The 15651-nt window shown below is 46.5% G+C and overlaps 2 protein-coding genes across 2 annotated transcripts in view; one reads left to right on the top strand and one right to left on the bottom strand.

Annotated features, from left to right (window-relative positions):
- CELF1 (CUGBP Elav-like family member 1) overlaps positions 1-1329 on the bottom strand; it is a 95319-nt gene extending 93990 nt beyond the window's left edge. Inside the window, 1 exon segment of the mRNA XM_030559821.1 lies at positions 1195-1329. The gene's annotated coding sequence lies outside the window, so the exon portion shown is untranslated.
- A 211-nt stretch (positions 1330-1540) lies between these two features.
- PTPMT1 (protein tyrosine phosphatase mitochondrial 1) lies at positions 1541-15485 on the top strand. The gene is made up of 4 exons (XM_030559818.1): positions 1541-1755; positions 1839-1919; positions 11101-11292; positions 15235-15485. Exons 1-4 carry the CDS (start codon positions 1585-1587, stop codon positions 15424-15426), a joined length of 636 nt encoding a protein of 211 aa, XP_030415678.1. The 5' UTR covers positions 1541-1584; the 3' UTR covers positions 15427-15485.
- The last annotated feature ends 166 nt before the right edge of the window (positions 15486-15651 follow it).

Below are 15651 nucleotides of genomic sequence, written 5' to 3'. Positions count from 1 at the left end.
ACTACCATTCCCTGAATTTAGAGAAATGAAAGTTCTTTAACATATTTTATTGTAGCATTGTCTTTCAACTTGCAATTCAATAAACTTTTTTTCCCCCTAAATAGCTTACTTTTTCGCCAAGGCTTTTGTTAAACCTTGTTTTCTCTTCTCATCATCATTCTATATTTTCTTTCCTATTATCTATTATTTCCTCTTCCACCAAGTCTTTATATCTTTCTTTCCCTGCACTGTTCTCTACCATTTCCCTTGTATTGCCTCTCTCTCTCACATATTTACCCCAAAGAGGTCTCCGTTATGTACTTTACTTCCCCTTTCTCATTCTCTTACTCCCTTCCCATTTACCCATCCTAAATGAAAGCCTATCATCTGAACATGACATCTCATCCAGCTTCCCACCACTATAACACTTCACCAGCTCAAGAAACTAACAGAGCTGAGTGAGCCAGCAGAGAGAGATGAAAAATGGATTGGAACCGAGTATCTGTTGGACACCAGCTGGAGACCAAAAAGAAGTTAAAGGGCATGAACCCCAAAACCATATCAGGACGGCGATTCTGTTTCCTTTCAGTATTGTCAAGGGAATGTTTTCATGAGATGTAGCCAGAGCACGAACCCCACAGGGAATTGGCTCGCCTCGAAGCCAGAAACATCGCAATCCACGCAAAGTGCCCCCTTCCCCATGACGGCGCCATTAAGCGGTTCTGGAGCGGCTACGGCCCCGGCCCCTATCAGCGCAGTTAGCCCCAGGCAGGGCACACGGCGCTGCACAGCAAGCTCGCACACCCCATTGGCGCTTCTAGGAGCGGGGCCCTAGCCCGCTCCACAAATGCGGGTTATCGGGGGACCTGGGAGCTTGCGAGACATTGACAGCCGCTCATCAGCTCCAGCGACTCCTGGGTCGCCACAGGGCATGTCTTGGGCCCCGAGACTCCGGGACAGCAGGCAAGCAGGGAGCTGCTCCGAACTCCCCGGGGACCAGCTCTGGCCAAGAGCCCTTTCAGCGGAGCCAGCAAGTCCCCACCCGCCCGACGGGCAGAGACAGAGCGAGGGAAGCACCAGGCCGGGGGCCAGCAGCACAGGTGGCTCCCTATGGGGAAGGGATCAGAGAGGCCCGGGCCCGTAATGGCCCCTAGCCAGGGACTCAAGGAAAAGGGAGGCCGGTCCCGTTAACCGAGATGGGCGGGTCTCACTTACCGTTGGCTCCACGTCGTCCCTGCCCGGGCCAGGCACCTCCTGGCGGCCGCCGCCCTCACCTGCCCCGGGGATCCGCCCGCGCCCCTCTCCGCTCCCTCCGCCTCAGGCCGGCTTCGCAAGATGGCGGCGCTTCCGGGAGAGACCATGGCGGGCCCGGGGGCAGCGAGACAGGAGAAGGCACAAGCTCCAAGACCCCTCCCGCCTAGTGAGTCCGTCCGGCTCCCACCGACTCCCCTGCGCCCGCGCGGTGAGCCCGTCCGCTCCCCAGCTCGCACTCCCAGTGAGTCCGTCCGCGCGCCCTAGTCCCCCCGCCCCAATCTAGTGAACTCGCCCGCCCTCCTCTCACCCCTCGCTGCCGAGCAAACCAGCCGGCTCCCTGCGGTCGCGAGGATGGGGGTTGCGGTCGCGCTGGGCTTCGGGGCCGCACGGCTCTTCTTTTACCCGTCGCTGCTCTACACCCTGGTGCGGGAGCGGCTGCCCGGCTCCCAGCGGCCCTGGTTCCACCGCATCGACCGGGCCGTGCTGCTGGGGGCGCTGCCGCTGCGGGCACGGAGCCGCAGGGTAACGGAGCACAGGGCGGGGGGTCCGGTCCGGGCGTGGGGCGGCGCGGGCTCTGCCGGCTCTGACTCTGTCTTCCCCCGCAGCTGGTGGAGGAGGAGAACGTGCGCGGGGTGCTCACCCTGAACGAGGAGTACGAGACCCGCTTCCTCTGCTGCTCTGCCCAGGTGAGCCGGGGACAGGGCCTGCCCCGCACCTGCTGGGCTCTCTGGGTCTGTGTGAGCGGTTGGGTGGGGAGCGTCCCGGCCCCCGGCAGGGCTGCGCTGCGGCTGTCACGAGCCCCTGCACTTCTCCGCCCTGCCAGCTGGGTGGGTAACTTCTCTCTCCGCTGGCAGAGCGGCCTGGACTGTTGAAAGGCTGCTGCCTTTCAGCCCAGGAAGAGCCGTTACTCCCCTGAAGGGAGAAGCTCCCTGTTCTGATCCCTTAATACTTTCCAGACCTGTACTCGGCGTGCAAAGTTTGAGCGCCTTAACGCGATTTCTAGTTGAACAGAGCTAAATGCTATATATTAAAATGTTTGCTGGAGTGAGTTTAGTTTGTGGAAAGGGAGTATTCAGCCGAGCCCTTTATTTAACACAGGAGTAATACATTAATTCAGTGCTGGAAAAAGACACGTCTAGTATAAATCCACTGAGGCTGCGAAGCATGTGCATCGTCAGCCTAAGTTTCCATAGGTTGCCCTGAAGAAATTCCCCATAGAGGTTAGAGAGGTGTTTGGTCTCATGGCCTGTTTGCTTTCAAGTGCCTCTTGTGAGAATGCATAGAAGCAGGCCAGTTAGCATCTACTGTAGCTGTGACATCTGTCCAATAGAAACTGTACTCATCTGGCCATCATTTATTATGGATGTGTAGTCAGTGTGCCTGGAGCTGTACAACACACAGTCCCTGCAGCCTGTTAGAGAAGACAGTTCAATCTTTCATACTAACAGGTGAGGTGAAGATCAAATTTCAAACCATTATGGACAGTTCTAACTATTGAGTTTTGTACTTCTCTGGTGGGTGGACTTTGATGGACTTTGTTCTCTAGTGACCTGGGCTGGATTTGAAACTATGTATGAAAGACTGTTTATGACCTTGCCAATCCCTAGAGGTATCCAAACCTGCCACATTACTGAAGCTCCAGAGAACTGCTGAAGAACAGTTACAACCAAGTATTTCTGACAATAGCAAGCAACATCAGTTTCATAACATCAGATGCTGAAAGCGACTAACAGTTGAAGTTAGAAGCTCTGGAAAAGCAGCAAAGAATCCTGTGGCACCTTATAGACTAACAGACGATTTGGAGCATGAGCTTTCGTGGGTGAATACCCACTTCCTCAGATGCATGTAATGGAAATATCCAGGAGCAGGTATATATATGTGTGCTCAAGCAAGCTAGAGATAACGAGGTCAGTTCAATCAGGGAGGATGAGGCCCTGTTCTAGCAGTTGAGGTGTGAAAACCAAGAAAGGAGAAACTGGTTCTGTAATTGGCAAGCCATTCACAGTCTTTGTTCAATCCTGAGCTGATGGTGTCAAATTTGCAGATGAACTGGAGCTCAGCAGTTTCTCTTTGAAATCTGGTCCTGAAGTTTTTTTGCTGCAGGATGGCCACCTTAAGGTCTGCTATAGTGTGGCCAGGGAGGTTGAAGTGCTCTCCTACAGGTTTTTGTATATTGCCATTCCTAATGTCTGATTTGTGTCCATTTATCCTTTTCCGTAGAGACTGTCCAGTTTGGCCGATGTACATAGCAGAGGGGCATTGCTGGCATATGATGGCGTATATTACATTGGTGGATGTGCAGGTGAATGAACCAGTGATGGTGTGGCTGATCTGGTTAGGTCCTGTGATGGTGTCGCTGGTGTAGATATGTGGGCAGAGTTGGCATCGAGGTTTGTTGCATGGATTGGTTCCTGAGCTAGAGTTATTATGGTGTGGTGTGCAGTTACTGGTGAGAATATGTTTCAGGTTGGCAGGTTGTCTGTGGGCAAGGATTGGCCTGCCACCCAAGGCCTGTGAAAGTGTGGGATCATTGTCCAGGATGGCTTGTAGATCCTTGATGATGCGTTGGAGGGGTTTTAGCTGGGGGCTGTATGTGATGGCCAGTGGAGTCCTGTTGGTTTCTCTCTTGGGTTTGTCTTGCAGTAGGAGGCTTCTGGGTACACGTCTGGCTCTGTTGATCTGTTTCCTTATTTCCTCATGCGGGTATTGTAGTTTTGAGAATGCTTGGTGGAGATTTTGTAGGTGTTGGTCTCTGTCTGAGGGGTTAGAGCAGATGCGGTTGTACCTCAGTGCTTGGCTGTAGACAATGGATCGTGTGATGTGCCCGGGATGGAAGCTGGAGGCATGAAGGTAGGCATAGCGGTCGGTGGGTTTTCGATATAGGGTGGTGTTAATGTGACCATCACTTATTTGCACCGTGGTGTCAAGAAAGTGGACCTCCCGTGCAGATTGGTCCAGGCTGAGGTTGATGGTGGGGTGGAAGCTGTTGAAATCATGGTGGAATTTTTCCAGAGTCTCCTTCCCATGGGCCATCCTGCAGCAAAAAAACTTCAGGACCAGACTTCAAAGAGAAAATGCTGAGCTTCAGTTCATCTGCAAATTTGACACCATCAGCTCAGGATTGAACAAAGACTGTGAATGGCTTGCCAATTACAGAACCAGTTTCTCCTCTCTTGGTTTTCACACCTCAACTGCTAGAACAGGGCCTCATCCTCCCTGATTGAACTGACCTCGTTATCTCTAGCTTGCTTGCTAGCACACACATATATATACCTGCCCCTGGATATTTCCATTACATGCATCTGAGGAAGTGGGTATTCACCCACGAAAGCTCATGCTCCAAAACGTCTGTTAGTCTATAAGGTGCCACAGGATTCTTTGCTGCTTTTACAGATCCAGACTAACACGGCTACCCTCTGATACTTGACACCATGCAAGAAGCTCTGGAGTAACATGATGCATGATTGGCGAATATGGAATAAGCAGAGTAGTTCCTGCTGTAGAAATGGAAATGTATGAGTTAAGGGCTGTCTGATCTGCTTTCTTGTCAGACAGCAGCCAGTGTCAGATGCCTCTGAGGAAGGAATAACACTACCCCTCAGCATGTATTTTTGCCATACTGTACCACAAGGGAAATCTTTTTCTGCCCTGTCCGGTTGGGACTAGTTCCCATCCTAAAGAATGAGGGAGTTGAAAGCCCTGTAACATCCTTTGTAGTGTCTCTGGAGATAATATATTTAATACTTTAGTGGAATGTACAAAGCTGTTTCCTACTGTGATATCTTGCTGCAATAAATTCCAGAATACATAGCACCACAGCTCTGTTCTTTTAGATTGAATTAAGACTTGATTTCTTCACCCAGAAGCTGACAGTCAACATTCAGTTTAATACAATAATTTTAAAAAATGGTGGTGAGGAGGAAGAGAGCAGCAACATTGGAGGAGACAGAAGTTGAGGAGTATTCTACATTTCATTAAAATTTCTTCATTGTTGCCCTAACTTCAGAGGGCACCTCTTGTTCCCAGATGGAGAGTCAAATTGGCTTTCTCTGTACCACTTAATGTATTAACCTTTCCTGTTACCTGGTACGTCCATTCTTATGTTCTAGATAAGACCAATGGTCCATATCTAGCCTAGTATCCTGTGTCTGACTGTGGCCAGTGTAATATGCTTCAGAGGGAATGAACAGAACAGGGCAATTTAGAGTGATCCTCTCATCCAGTCCCATCTTCTGGCAGTTGGAGGCTGAGGGACTCCTGGAGCCTGGGGTTGCATCCCTGACCACCTTGGATACTAGCCACTAATGGACCTATCCTTTATGAACTTATTTCATTCTTGTTTGCACCCAGTTATACTCTTGGCCTTCATAATATCCCATGGCAATGAGTTTCACAGGCTGACTGTATTTTGCGAAGTACTTCCTTATGTTTGTTGTAAACCTGCTGCCTATTCATTTCATCTGGTGACCACTAGTTCTTGTGTTATGTGAAGTGCTAAATAACACTTTCCTATTCACTTTCTTCATAGTGTTCAGGATTTTATAGACCTCTATCATATCCTCCCTCTGTTATCTCTTTTCTAAACTGAACACTTCTAGTCTGTTTAATCTCTCCTCATGTGGAAGCTGTTCTATACCCCAAATCATTTATGTTGCCCTTCTCTGCACCATTTCCAATTCTAATTATCTTTTTTGAGATGAAGTGACCAGAACTGACTGAAGTACTCAAGATGTGGGTATGCAATGCATTTATAGAGGGGCATTGTGATATTTTCAGTCTTATTTTCTATCCTTTTCCTAATGTATCTTAACATTCTGTTGGCTTTTTTTAACTGATGCTGAACATTGAGCAGATGTTTTCAGAGAACTATCCACAATGACTCCAAGATCTCTTTCTTGAGTGGTAACAGCTAATTTAGACCCCATCATTTTGTGTGTATAGTTGGGATTATTTTTTCCAATGTGCATTGTTTGGCATTTATCACTGAATTTCATCTGCCATTTCATCATCCAGTCACTCAGTTTAATTAAACCCTTTTGTAGCTCTTCAGTCATCTTTGGACTTAACTAGCTTGAGTAATTTTGCAGTCTTCAGATTTTGCCACCTCACTATTCACCCACTCTTCCAGCTCATTTCTGCATATCTTGAACAGCACTAGTCCTGGTACAGATTCTTAAGGGAACCTGCTACTTACCTCTGTCCACTGTGAAAACTCATCATTTGTTCCTATCTTTTTATTCCTAACTTTAAGCACTTACTGATCCATGAAAGGACCTTCCATCTTATCCCATGATTGCTTACTTTGCTCAAGAGCCTTTGGTGAGGGATCTTGTCAAAGGCTTTCTGAAAGTCTAAAGCACACAATATTAACTGGATGATCTTTGTCCACGTGCTTCAGGACTCCCTCAAGAATTCTAATACATTGGTGAGGCATGATTTCTCTTTGCAACATGTTGACTCTTCCCAACGTACCAGGTGTCTCATAATTTTGTTCTTGATTATAGTTTCAACCAATTTGTAAGAATACTGAAGTTATGCTTATTGGTCTGTAATTGCCAGGATTGCCTTTAGAACCTTTTTTAAAAATAGGCATTATATTAACTACCCTCCAGTCATCTGGAACAGAGGATGATTTAAGCAATAGGTTATATACTATAGTTAGTAATTCTGCAATTTCATATTTGAAATTCCTTCAGAACTCTTGGGTGAATACTGTCTGGTCCCAGTGACTCATTACTATTTAATTTATCAATTTCTTCCAAATTGTCTATTGACTCATCAATCTGGGACATTTCCTCAGATTTGTCACCTAAAAAGAATGGCTCAGGTGTGGGGATGTCCCCATGTCCTCTGCAATGAAGACTGATGCAAAGAATTCATGTATCTTCTCTGCAACAACCTTGTTTTCACTTAGTGCTCCTTCAACATCTCAATTTTCCAGAGGCTCCACTGACTGGCAGGCTTCCTGTTTCTGATAGACTTAAAAAAAATGCTTTTAGTTTTTGTGTCCTTAGCTAGTTGCTTTTTTAATTCTTGCTTGGCCTGCCTTATTACGTTTTTAAACCTGACGTGGCAGAGTTTATGCTCCTTTCTATTTTCCCCTCTAGGATTTGATTCTCAATTTTTAAAGGATACCTTTTTGCCTCTAACTGTGTATTTTACTATGCTGTTTAGCAATCGTGGCCCTTTTCCTTCCCCCTCCCCCTTACCTGCTTGTTTTGGGTTGGTTTTTGTTGTTGTTGTTGGGGGAGCGGGATATGCATTTAGTCTGAGTCTCTCTATTATGGTATTTTTAAAATGTCCCCATGCAGTCTGCAGGCATTTCACTCTTGTGACTGTTCTTTTTAATTTCCATTGAACTAGCTTCCTCATTTTTGTGTAGTTTCCTTTTTTGAAGTTAAATACTACTGTGGTGGGTTTCTTTGACATTTTTTCTCTTACAAGGATGTTAAACTTAATTATATTCTGGTTACTATTACTGAGCTGTTCAGCTATATTCACCTGTTGGACCAGATCCTGTGCTTTGCTTAGGACTAAATCCAAGATGCTGTCATTTAGTGTGTCTAGATATTTTATCTCTGCAACTCTTCCTGAGGTGACATATACCCAGTCAATATGAGGATAGTTGAAATCCCCATTATTGCATTTTCTGTCTGAGCATTTCACAATCACCATCACCATCCTCATCCTGATTAGGTGGTCAATTGTATATTCCTGCTGCTACACTTATTATTCAAGCATGACATTTCTATCCATACAGATTCTGTGGTACAGTTTAATTCATTTAAGATTATTTTGACTAGTTCACATATTAGTCCCACTCTCCCACCATCATGACCTTCTCTGTGATTCCTGTATATTTTGTACCCTGATATTACCACATCCCATTGATTAGAATCATAGGACTGGAAGGTGTCATAAACAGATAGCTAAGGGTTAATGTCTCTTTCCCTTTAAAAGGGTTAACAAACAGTGACCTGATACACCTGACCAGAGGACCAATCAGGAGACAAAATACTTTCAAAACTGGGTGGAGGGAAGTTTAGGTGTGAGTTCTTTGTTCTTTGTCTCGGTTCAGGTGACTCTCTCGGCTCTGAGAGTGATCTCTTTATCTCCAAGCTTTCTAATCTTCTGTTTCCAAGTTGTAAGTACAAGGATAGTAAGACAATAGGTTTATATTGTGTTTTTTTTTTTATTTACATGTGTGTAGTTGCTGGAATGTGTTAAATTGTATTCTTTTTGGACAAGGCTGTTTATTCATTTTTTCTTTTAAGCAATTAACCCTGTTTATTGTCACCTTGATACAGAGACCAATTTTATGTCTTTTTCTTTCTTTTTATATAAAGCTTTATTTTTAAGACCCGTTGGATTTTTTTTTTTAGTGGGGGCTCAAGGGCATTGAGTCTGCAGCTCACCAGGGAATTGGTGGGAGGAAGAAGACGGGGGGAAAGAGAGAATCTCTTTGTGTTAGATTTTCTAAGCCTGAATTTGCATACCCTCTGGGTGAGGGGAGAGAGATATTTGATCTCTCAGTACTTGTGTTTCAAGGACTTGAAGCAGGGAATATCCTAGAGTATCCAGGGCGGGGAAATCTGGCAGGAGGTAAAGAGGGGCAAGGGAAATGGTTTATTCCCCTTTGTTGTGAGACTCAAGGAATCTGAGTCTTGGGGTCGCCCAGGAAAGGTTTTGGGGAGACCACAGTGAGCCAGACACTGGAATTTTCTGGCTGGTGGCAGCGATATCAGATCCAAGCTGGTAATTAAGTTTGGAGGTTTCATGCTAGCTTCTCATGTTCTGAACTCTAAGGTTCAGATATGAGTAGGAAAGTTATGACAGAAGGAATCTTGAGAGGTCTTCTGGTCCAGTCCCCTGCCCTCAAGGCAGGATTAAGTATTATCTAGACCATCCCTGACAGGTGTGTCACCAAGTTTCCATAATGCTTATTATATCAATATTCTCATTCAATACTAGGCACACTAATTCACCTAGTTCAGTATTTAGACTTCTAGCATCTGTAAGTAAGCACTTGTACATTTTGTCAATATTCAGTTGCTTGCCTTCATGTGTTACATTTAAATTGGCCTCTTTTACATCTGGCTGTTCCTCACTAGCTCCTACCTGTACTGTACCAACTTCTTTCCTGTCCTCCTTGTTAGGATATAGAGTTACACTCTTTAATAATTTCATCCCTAAGGGACGGTTCTGCTTGAACCATGTGCTCCTTTGCATCTGTTGACTTTCCCCCAGCCCTTAGTTTAAAAAACCCTCTACAACCTTTTTTAATTGTATGTGCCAGCAGTCTGGCTCAATTTTGGCTTAGGTGGAGCCCATCCTTCCTGTGTAGGCTCTTCCTTTCCCAATAGGTACCCCAGTTCCTAATGAACTTAAAATCCTCCTCCCTGTACCATCATCTTATCCATGCATTGACACCTCACAGTTCTTCCTTGTCCTGCACATGGAACTGGAAGCTTTTTAGATAATGCTATCATGGAGGTCCTGGACTTCAATCTCTTACCTAGCAGCTTAAATTTGGCCTCCAGGACCTCTTTTCCTTGTCATTGATACCTACATCAGCCACTGGCTCCTCAGCAGCCTTCACACCCAGCAGGCAATTTACCAAGCAATTTTCCTGATCATCAGAAACCCAATTATCTGTGTTTATAATAATCAAATCCTCTATTACTGTTATCTGGCTCTTCCTAGTAATTGGCAGCAAAGAGTCCTGTGGCACCTTATAGACTAACAGATGTATTGGAGCATAAGCTTTCATGGGTGAATATCCATTTCGTCAGACACATGTAATGGAAATTTCCAGAGGCAGATATAAATATGCAGGCAAGAATCAGTCTAGAGATAACGAGATTAGTTCAGTCAGGGAGGATGGGGTTCCTATCTCAGGAGGATTATCCTCCGTGTGCAAGGATACCATGATAGCATCTGGAAAGAGGGTCCTAACTATGGGATTGTTTCCCTGTGCTCCAAGTCCTTCCAAGACTTTCATCCTCCTTAATAACATAGAAGTTGTCAGAGTGGGGATGGGACCATTCTGTTGTATGGTGGAAAGTCTCATCTATGTACCTGTCTTCCATATCTCCTACAGTTAAGTCACTCTGGCCTTAAGAGCATGTGCTGTGTCTCTGATGACTATGAGGTGTTTGCATTGCATGCACATTCATTGCACCTCCCCACAAGGCAGGTAACTGTACATGTAGCACTCAATGCAATAAACTGGATAGCCCCACTCTGCTGATGGACTTCTGCCTTCGTTATTTTTACTCTTGCAGACTTTTGGGGGGGGGATTGAGGGATGGACAAAGAGGAGAGTAATTGGCTTAAGTTTAAAATATGTTTGTTAGGTAAATCTGCCCACTTCCTCGCTAAACTCCCCTGTTTGCCGCTCCTCTGGTTGCTTAGGAGCTGGCTTTTTAAACCCCTGATCTCCCTGAGTTAGCCCACCCCCTTGTTAAGGGATCTTAAAGGGGTTAGGGATCAAGGGATAGCAGGCTAGAGCCTCCTGAGTAAGCTCTCAGCCTAGCAGGCTGCTTGGCTCAGCACACAGCCCCCACAACACACACATTCACTCACATATCGTAAGGGTCACTTAGAGTTTTCTCTTTCACCTGGAAAACTCCCTCACAAAAGTTGTTCCTAGCATCTAGTTTACACTCCCTTCTTTATCCTCTGATAACCATGACAAAGATTTTTTTTCTCCCTTCCGTTATGTCCGATTTGTTCCTGTCTTGATTTCCCCCCACTAACCTTTACTCCCTTGCACGGCTGCTATACCTCTCTGCTGTCTTGATGGGGCCTACTCACTCTTCCACCCCAAGCTTGGTGACTGATTCAGTTCTTCTGTGTTTATTACAGGAGTGGGAGGCAATGGGAGTAGAGCAGCTGCGTCTCAGCACCGTGGACCTGACTGGAGTTCCCACATTGGAAAACCTGCAGAGAGGTGTTGCATTTGTACTGAAGCATCGGGAGTATGGGAACAGTGTCTATGTGCACTGCAAGGCAGGACGCTCCCGCAGTGCCACCATGGTGGCAGCATACTTAATTCAGGTTAGAAGGCTTCTGTACTTAAAGCGGGCACATTTATACCCCAGGCTCCCTGGATAGGCAAACTGTTGCTGAGATAAGGGGCCATCTCCTCAACAAGTTGCTTCCATTCAGTAAATTCAGTTGAGTGGATGACAGGAGAAGCTGCTGCTGCATGGGCAACAGGGTACTCCTGGTGGAATTATGCACCAAAAAATTAAAAATTATTTAACAATTAATTTCTGCACACTTATTTTAAAATTCTTCTAAATTCTGCATATTTTATTAGTCAAAATAACACAATATAATCACACCAGTTTCAATTATTTTGGGTCATTTATTTCAAAATACCTGTCAGCAAGTATGTCTGTAGCAATACAGACAACAAAAAAGATTCAGGAAATGTTTTTTGACAAATAGATTCCTTATTAGGCATATTAATACAGAACTCTGAGTAATAACTCATTTAAACTACAATACAGAACCATATTTCCCACACTCCTCAGAAGCAGAGCAAAGGCTTGGGGGAGTCAGGGGTAACAGAGGAGCTGAGGGAGAGGGAAGTAAAGTGCTGGGAAGGAGCCTGGGTATGAACTTGGAGGGTTGTTGGTTTTGGGTTGGGAAAAGTATGGAACAGGTTTTAGGGTGAGGGCAGGGAGGGATTGTTAGGGAGCTTCCCCTCTGCAGACCCTGACTGGCCTCTAGCCTTTCCCAGTCAGGCACATCTGCCCTGTCGACAATGTGTCTCTGTACCCTAACCCAGTCACTCCTATGAGCTCTGTACCCCTCCTCTGTCCCTGTATGTCTCTGCACCTACCTCTTTGCCCCCTCCCCCCCATGGCCCTGTGCCTCCATTCCCATTCAGCCCCTGAACTTGTCTGTCCTCCCCAATTAGCCCTTATGAGCCCCTGTCTGACCCACAGGCCCTCTCTCCTAACTTGTCTTGACAAGTGCTGTGAAGGCAGCCCTCTCCTTGGCTGCAGGGAGCTGCAACTTTGCTCTATTGCAGGGGTGGGCAACCTATGGTGCGGGTTCCGAAGGCGGCCCGCGAGCTGATTTTCAGTGGCACTCACACGGCCGGGTCCTGGCCACCAGTCCAGGGGGCTCTGCATTTTAATTTAATTTTAAATAAAGCTTCTTAAACAGTCTGAAACCTTATTTACTTTACATACAATAATAGTTTAGTTATATATTATAGACTTCTAGAAAGAGACCTTCTAAAAATGTTAAAATGTATTAGTGGCACGTGAAACCTTAAATTAGAGTGAATAAATGAAGACTCGGCACACCACTTCTGAAAGGTTGCCGACCCCTGTTCTATTGATACAGCATCCTCTGGTAGTCAAAAGGCAGAACTGCAGACATTAGTCTCTGGTTGGTGCTGCTGCTGTTCCTACACCATAGCGCCCTGTGGTGGGGAAAAAGGTGGAACTGCAGCAACATTTTGGCAGCTTTTTTCTGCGTCAAAAATTAGAAATCTGCAGGGGCTCATTAAATATGCATGCACACAGTAGCACAGAATTCCCCCTGGGAGTTACAAAGGGGCTGCTCAGTGTCAGGCATGCCAAGAACTACACTTCTACCCTGATATAACACAAATTCGGATATAACACGGTAAAGCAGCACTCTGAGGGGGTAGGGCTGTGCACTCCAGCAGATCAAAGCAAGTTCGATATAATGCGGTTTCACCTATAATGTGGTAAGATTTTTTTGCTCCAGAGGACAGCGTTCTATCGGGGTAGAGGTGTAATTTCCAATATTATGGTTGTACTGAGTCTAGGCTGCATAGCCACTTGAAGGAGAGGCAATGTTAGAGGGTGGCTAAATTCCAGGCTCATTGTGGATGAGCTGTTTGCCAGACACTCCCTCTGCTGTGTTGAAGGGGTAGGTAAGGCTGATCATGTAAAACTGCTAGATGAACTGAAACACAGGCTTCCTTTGATATTCCACTTCTTATCTCTGTGCACATTGACACTAGTATGGGAATGAGTTTCCTAGGGTTCTGAATTTCACCTACCCTGACAAATCACTACTTGCTGGAAGCAAAGTACTAGTGCATGTTACAACATGGTTTCCATTTTAAGTAGTCTAGCTTGCTCAGCACTCTACAGGAGAGTTATGCCTCTGCCTGCTCAGCTGTCTGCACAGAAATGGGCAATGGAAGCTGAATGGGTGACATGTTTCTTGACTTCATGTGCAAGTGGACTGCAATTAAATGTGTGAGGCAGCTGTCACGTTTAATTTCCTAGATGATTCTGGCAGATTCTGTGGCTACTCTGCAGAGGGCCTAGTCCTGGGGTGGGCAAACGTTTTGGCCAGAGGGCCACATTGGGCTTCTGAAATTATATGGTGGGCCACTTACGGGAGGCTGTGCCTCCCCAAACAGCCAGGCATGGCCCATCTGACCCCCCCCCTTGCTTCTCACCTCCTGATAGCCCTGTCAGGACCCCTGCCTGTCCCCTGATGGCCCCGCCAGAACCCCTGCCCCATCCACCTCTATCCAACCCCCCCTTCCTTTCTGACTGCCCCCCAGGGACCACTGCCCCCATTGGCTGCCCTCTGACCAACCCACCTCCTGATCACCACCCTGAACTCCCTTGCCCCCTTACCACAGTGCCTGGACCACTGGTGGCTGGCAGCCCTGCTGCCTAGCTGGAGCCAGCCATGCCCCTATGCAGTTGAGTCAGGCCACAGCTCTGCAGTTGCCCTGCTTCCCAGAGTATTGCACCAGCAGTGCAGTGAGCTGAGTCTGTGGGGGAGGGGCCAAGGGCTAGCCTCCCAGGCCAGGAGCGTCCCATAGGCTAGCTTCCTGGGCCAGTAACTCGGGCTGGGCAGGAGCATCCTGCAGGCCACAGTTTGCCTACCTCTGGCCTAGTCAGTACTGCTTGCTGTAATAAATCCTGATTGCTCATGGGAAGGGCTAAGGGAAGCAGAGCTAATGAAGAGTGACTCATTGTGAGTGAGCAGCTAGCCAAGAATGGGACCTTGCAGGGCTCAGGCTGATGGGAAGCTTGGTCTAACTAGTAATTGCACAGTTTAACTGTTTCTTTAAATGCAAAATAAAATGCAGCACCAAGGATAAGAAACTCAAGATAGAATAAAGTTGAAGTTCCCACAAACTGAGGCAGATTCATAACAGCATAAACTGAGATTGAAAATGGGCGCAACTGTAGAACGCTTTGGCATTTCTACATTTGTGCAGGAATCCCTTAGTACTGTACTCATTAGTGTTTGCTTGAGCAGCAGCCAGAAGCAAGAGCAGAGTCAGTATTAGGAAAGCATATCAGGTAAAGTAAAGCTGCTGGGTCTGACCAGGGGCTCTTATGATCAGGGCAGGAGATGTTGTCCACAAAAGCAGGTGAATTTGGTGAGAAATGGTTAGGCCCTACCCAATTCACCGCCATGAAAAGCATATCATGGACTGTAAAATCTGGTCTTGTGTGCTTTTACCTTATACTATACAGATTTCATAGGGGAGACAGTGTTTCTCCATTTTGGGGTCCTGACCTAAAAGGCAGTTGTGTGTTTACAGTACTGCCACCCTTCTGTGCTCCCAGCAGCAGTACAACACCCCTGCCCAGCTCCTTTTTGGGTCAGGGCCCCTACAATTACAAACACTGAAATTTCAGATTTAAATAGCTGAAATCATGAAATGTACAATTTTTAAAATTCTATGACACTGAAATAGACCAAAATGAATCTTTGGTAGGGCTCTAGACGTGGAGCCTTAGGTAATCATTTGCACCCCTCTATTTGAGGGAGTGTCCTCTCAGGAGCTCCTGTTGAGAGCTGGATGTTTCAGTGAGGGGTAGGCAGGAGATGATATTCAGTACAAGAAGGGGTAAAGTGAGCCACTTTCCTTGACCACCTAAACTAGCCTCTGGAAGAAAGCTAGCCCCTCCAGAAGCCTGTGTTGACCCATCTTTAGACAGAATGGATTTTCATTCAGAATTTCTGCCTTTCCAGCTGTACCAGTGGAGCCCTCAGGAAGCAATAGAAGCCATTGCCAGGGTCCGTCCTCACATCCTTGTTCGCCCCAGGCAGGTCCAGGTACTGGAAAGATTTCACAGGAATGTGATTGCTGAGGCAGCTGCAGAGAGTCATCAAGAGCTACCAGAAACCATTCATCAGCTCCCCACAACAAGCACAAGTTCTTAGTGAACTAATAAGGAATGGACTGCTGCACAACCAATAAAGAACTTTTCAGGCGCACAACAGCAATGGGAAGCTTCTTTTTTTTTCTTAACAGCTTCTAGCATCATGTCCTTACACATACAATACCTGACCCTAGGACTGCCAACTTTCTAACCAAACAAAACCGAATACCCTTGCCCTACCCCTTTGCCAAGGCCCTGCCCTGTTCACTCCATCCCCCCGGCCCCC

Source organism: Gopherus evgoodei, chromosome 4 (genome assembly GCF_007399415.2).
Source record: "Gopherus evgoodei ecotype Sinaloan lineage chromosome 4, rGopEvg1_v1.p, whole genome shotgun sequence".
In the NCBI taxonomy this organism is placed as follows: Eukaryota; Metazoa; Chordata; order Testudines; family Testudinidae; genus Gopherus; species Gopherus evgoodei.
Note: the sequence above shows the minus strand (reverse complement) of the source record. Positions and strands in the feature narration are given on the sequence as shown.

Excerpts from the sequence above, each read along its gene's own strand:
- PTPMT1 (XM_030559818.1), top strand. The coding sequence starts at position 1,585 with ATGGGGGTTGCGGTCGCGCTGGGCTTCGGGGCCGCACGGCTCTTCTTT. Across the intron at positions 1,756-1,838 it reads TGCGGGCACGGAGCCGCAGG|CTGGTGGAGGAGGAGAACGT; the intron begins GTAACGGAGCAC and ends CTTCCCCCGCAG. Across the intron at positions 1,920-11,100 it reads TCCTCTGCTGCTCTGCCCAG|GAGTGGGAGGCAATGGGAGT; the intron begins GTGAGCCGGGGA and ends TGTTTATTACAG.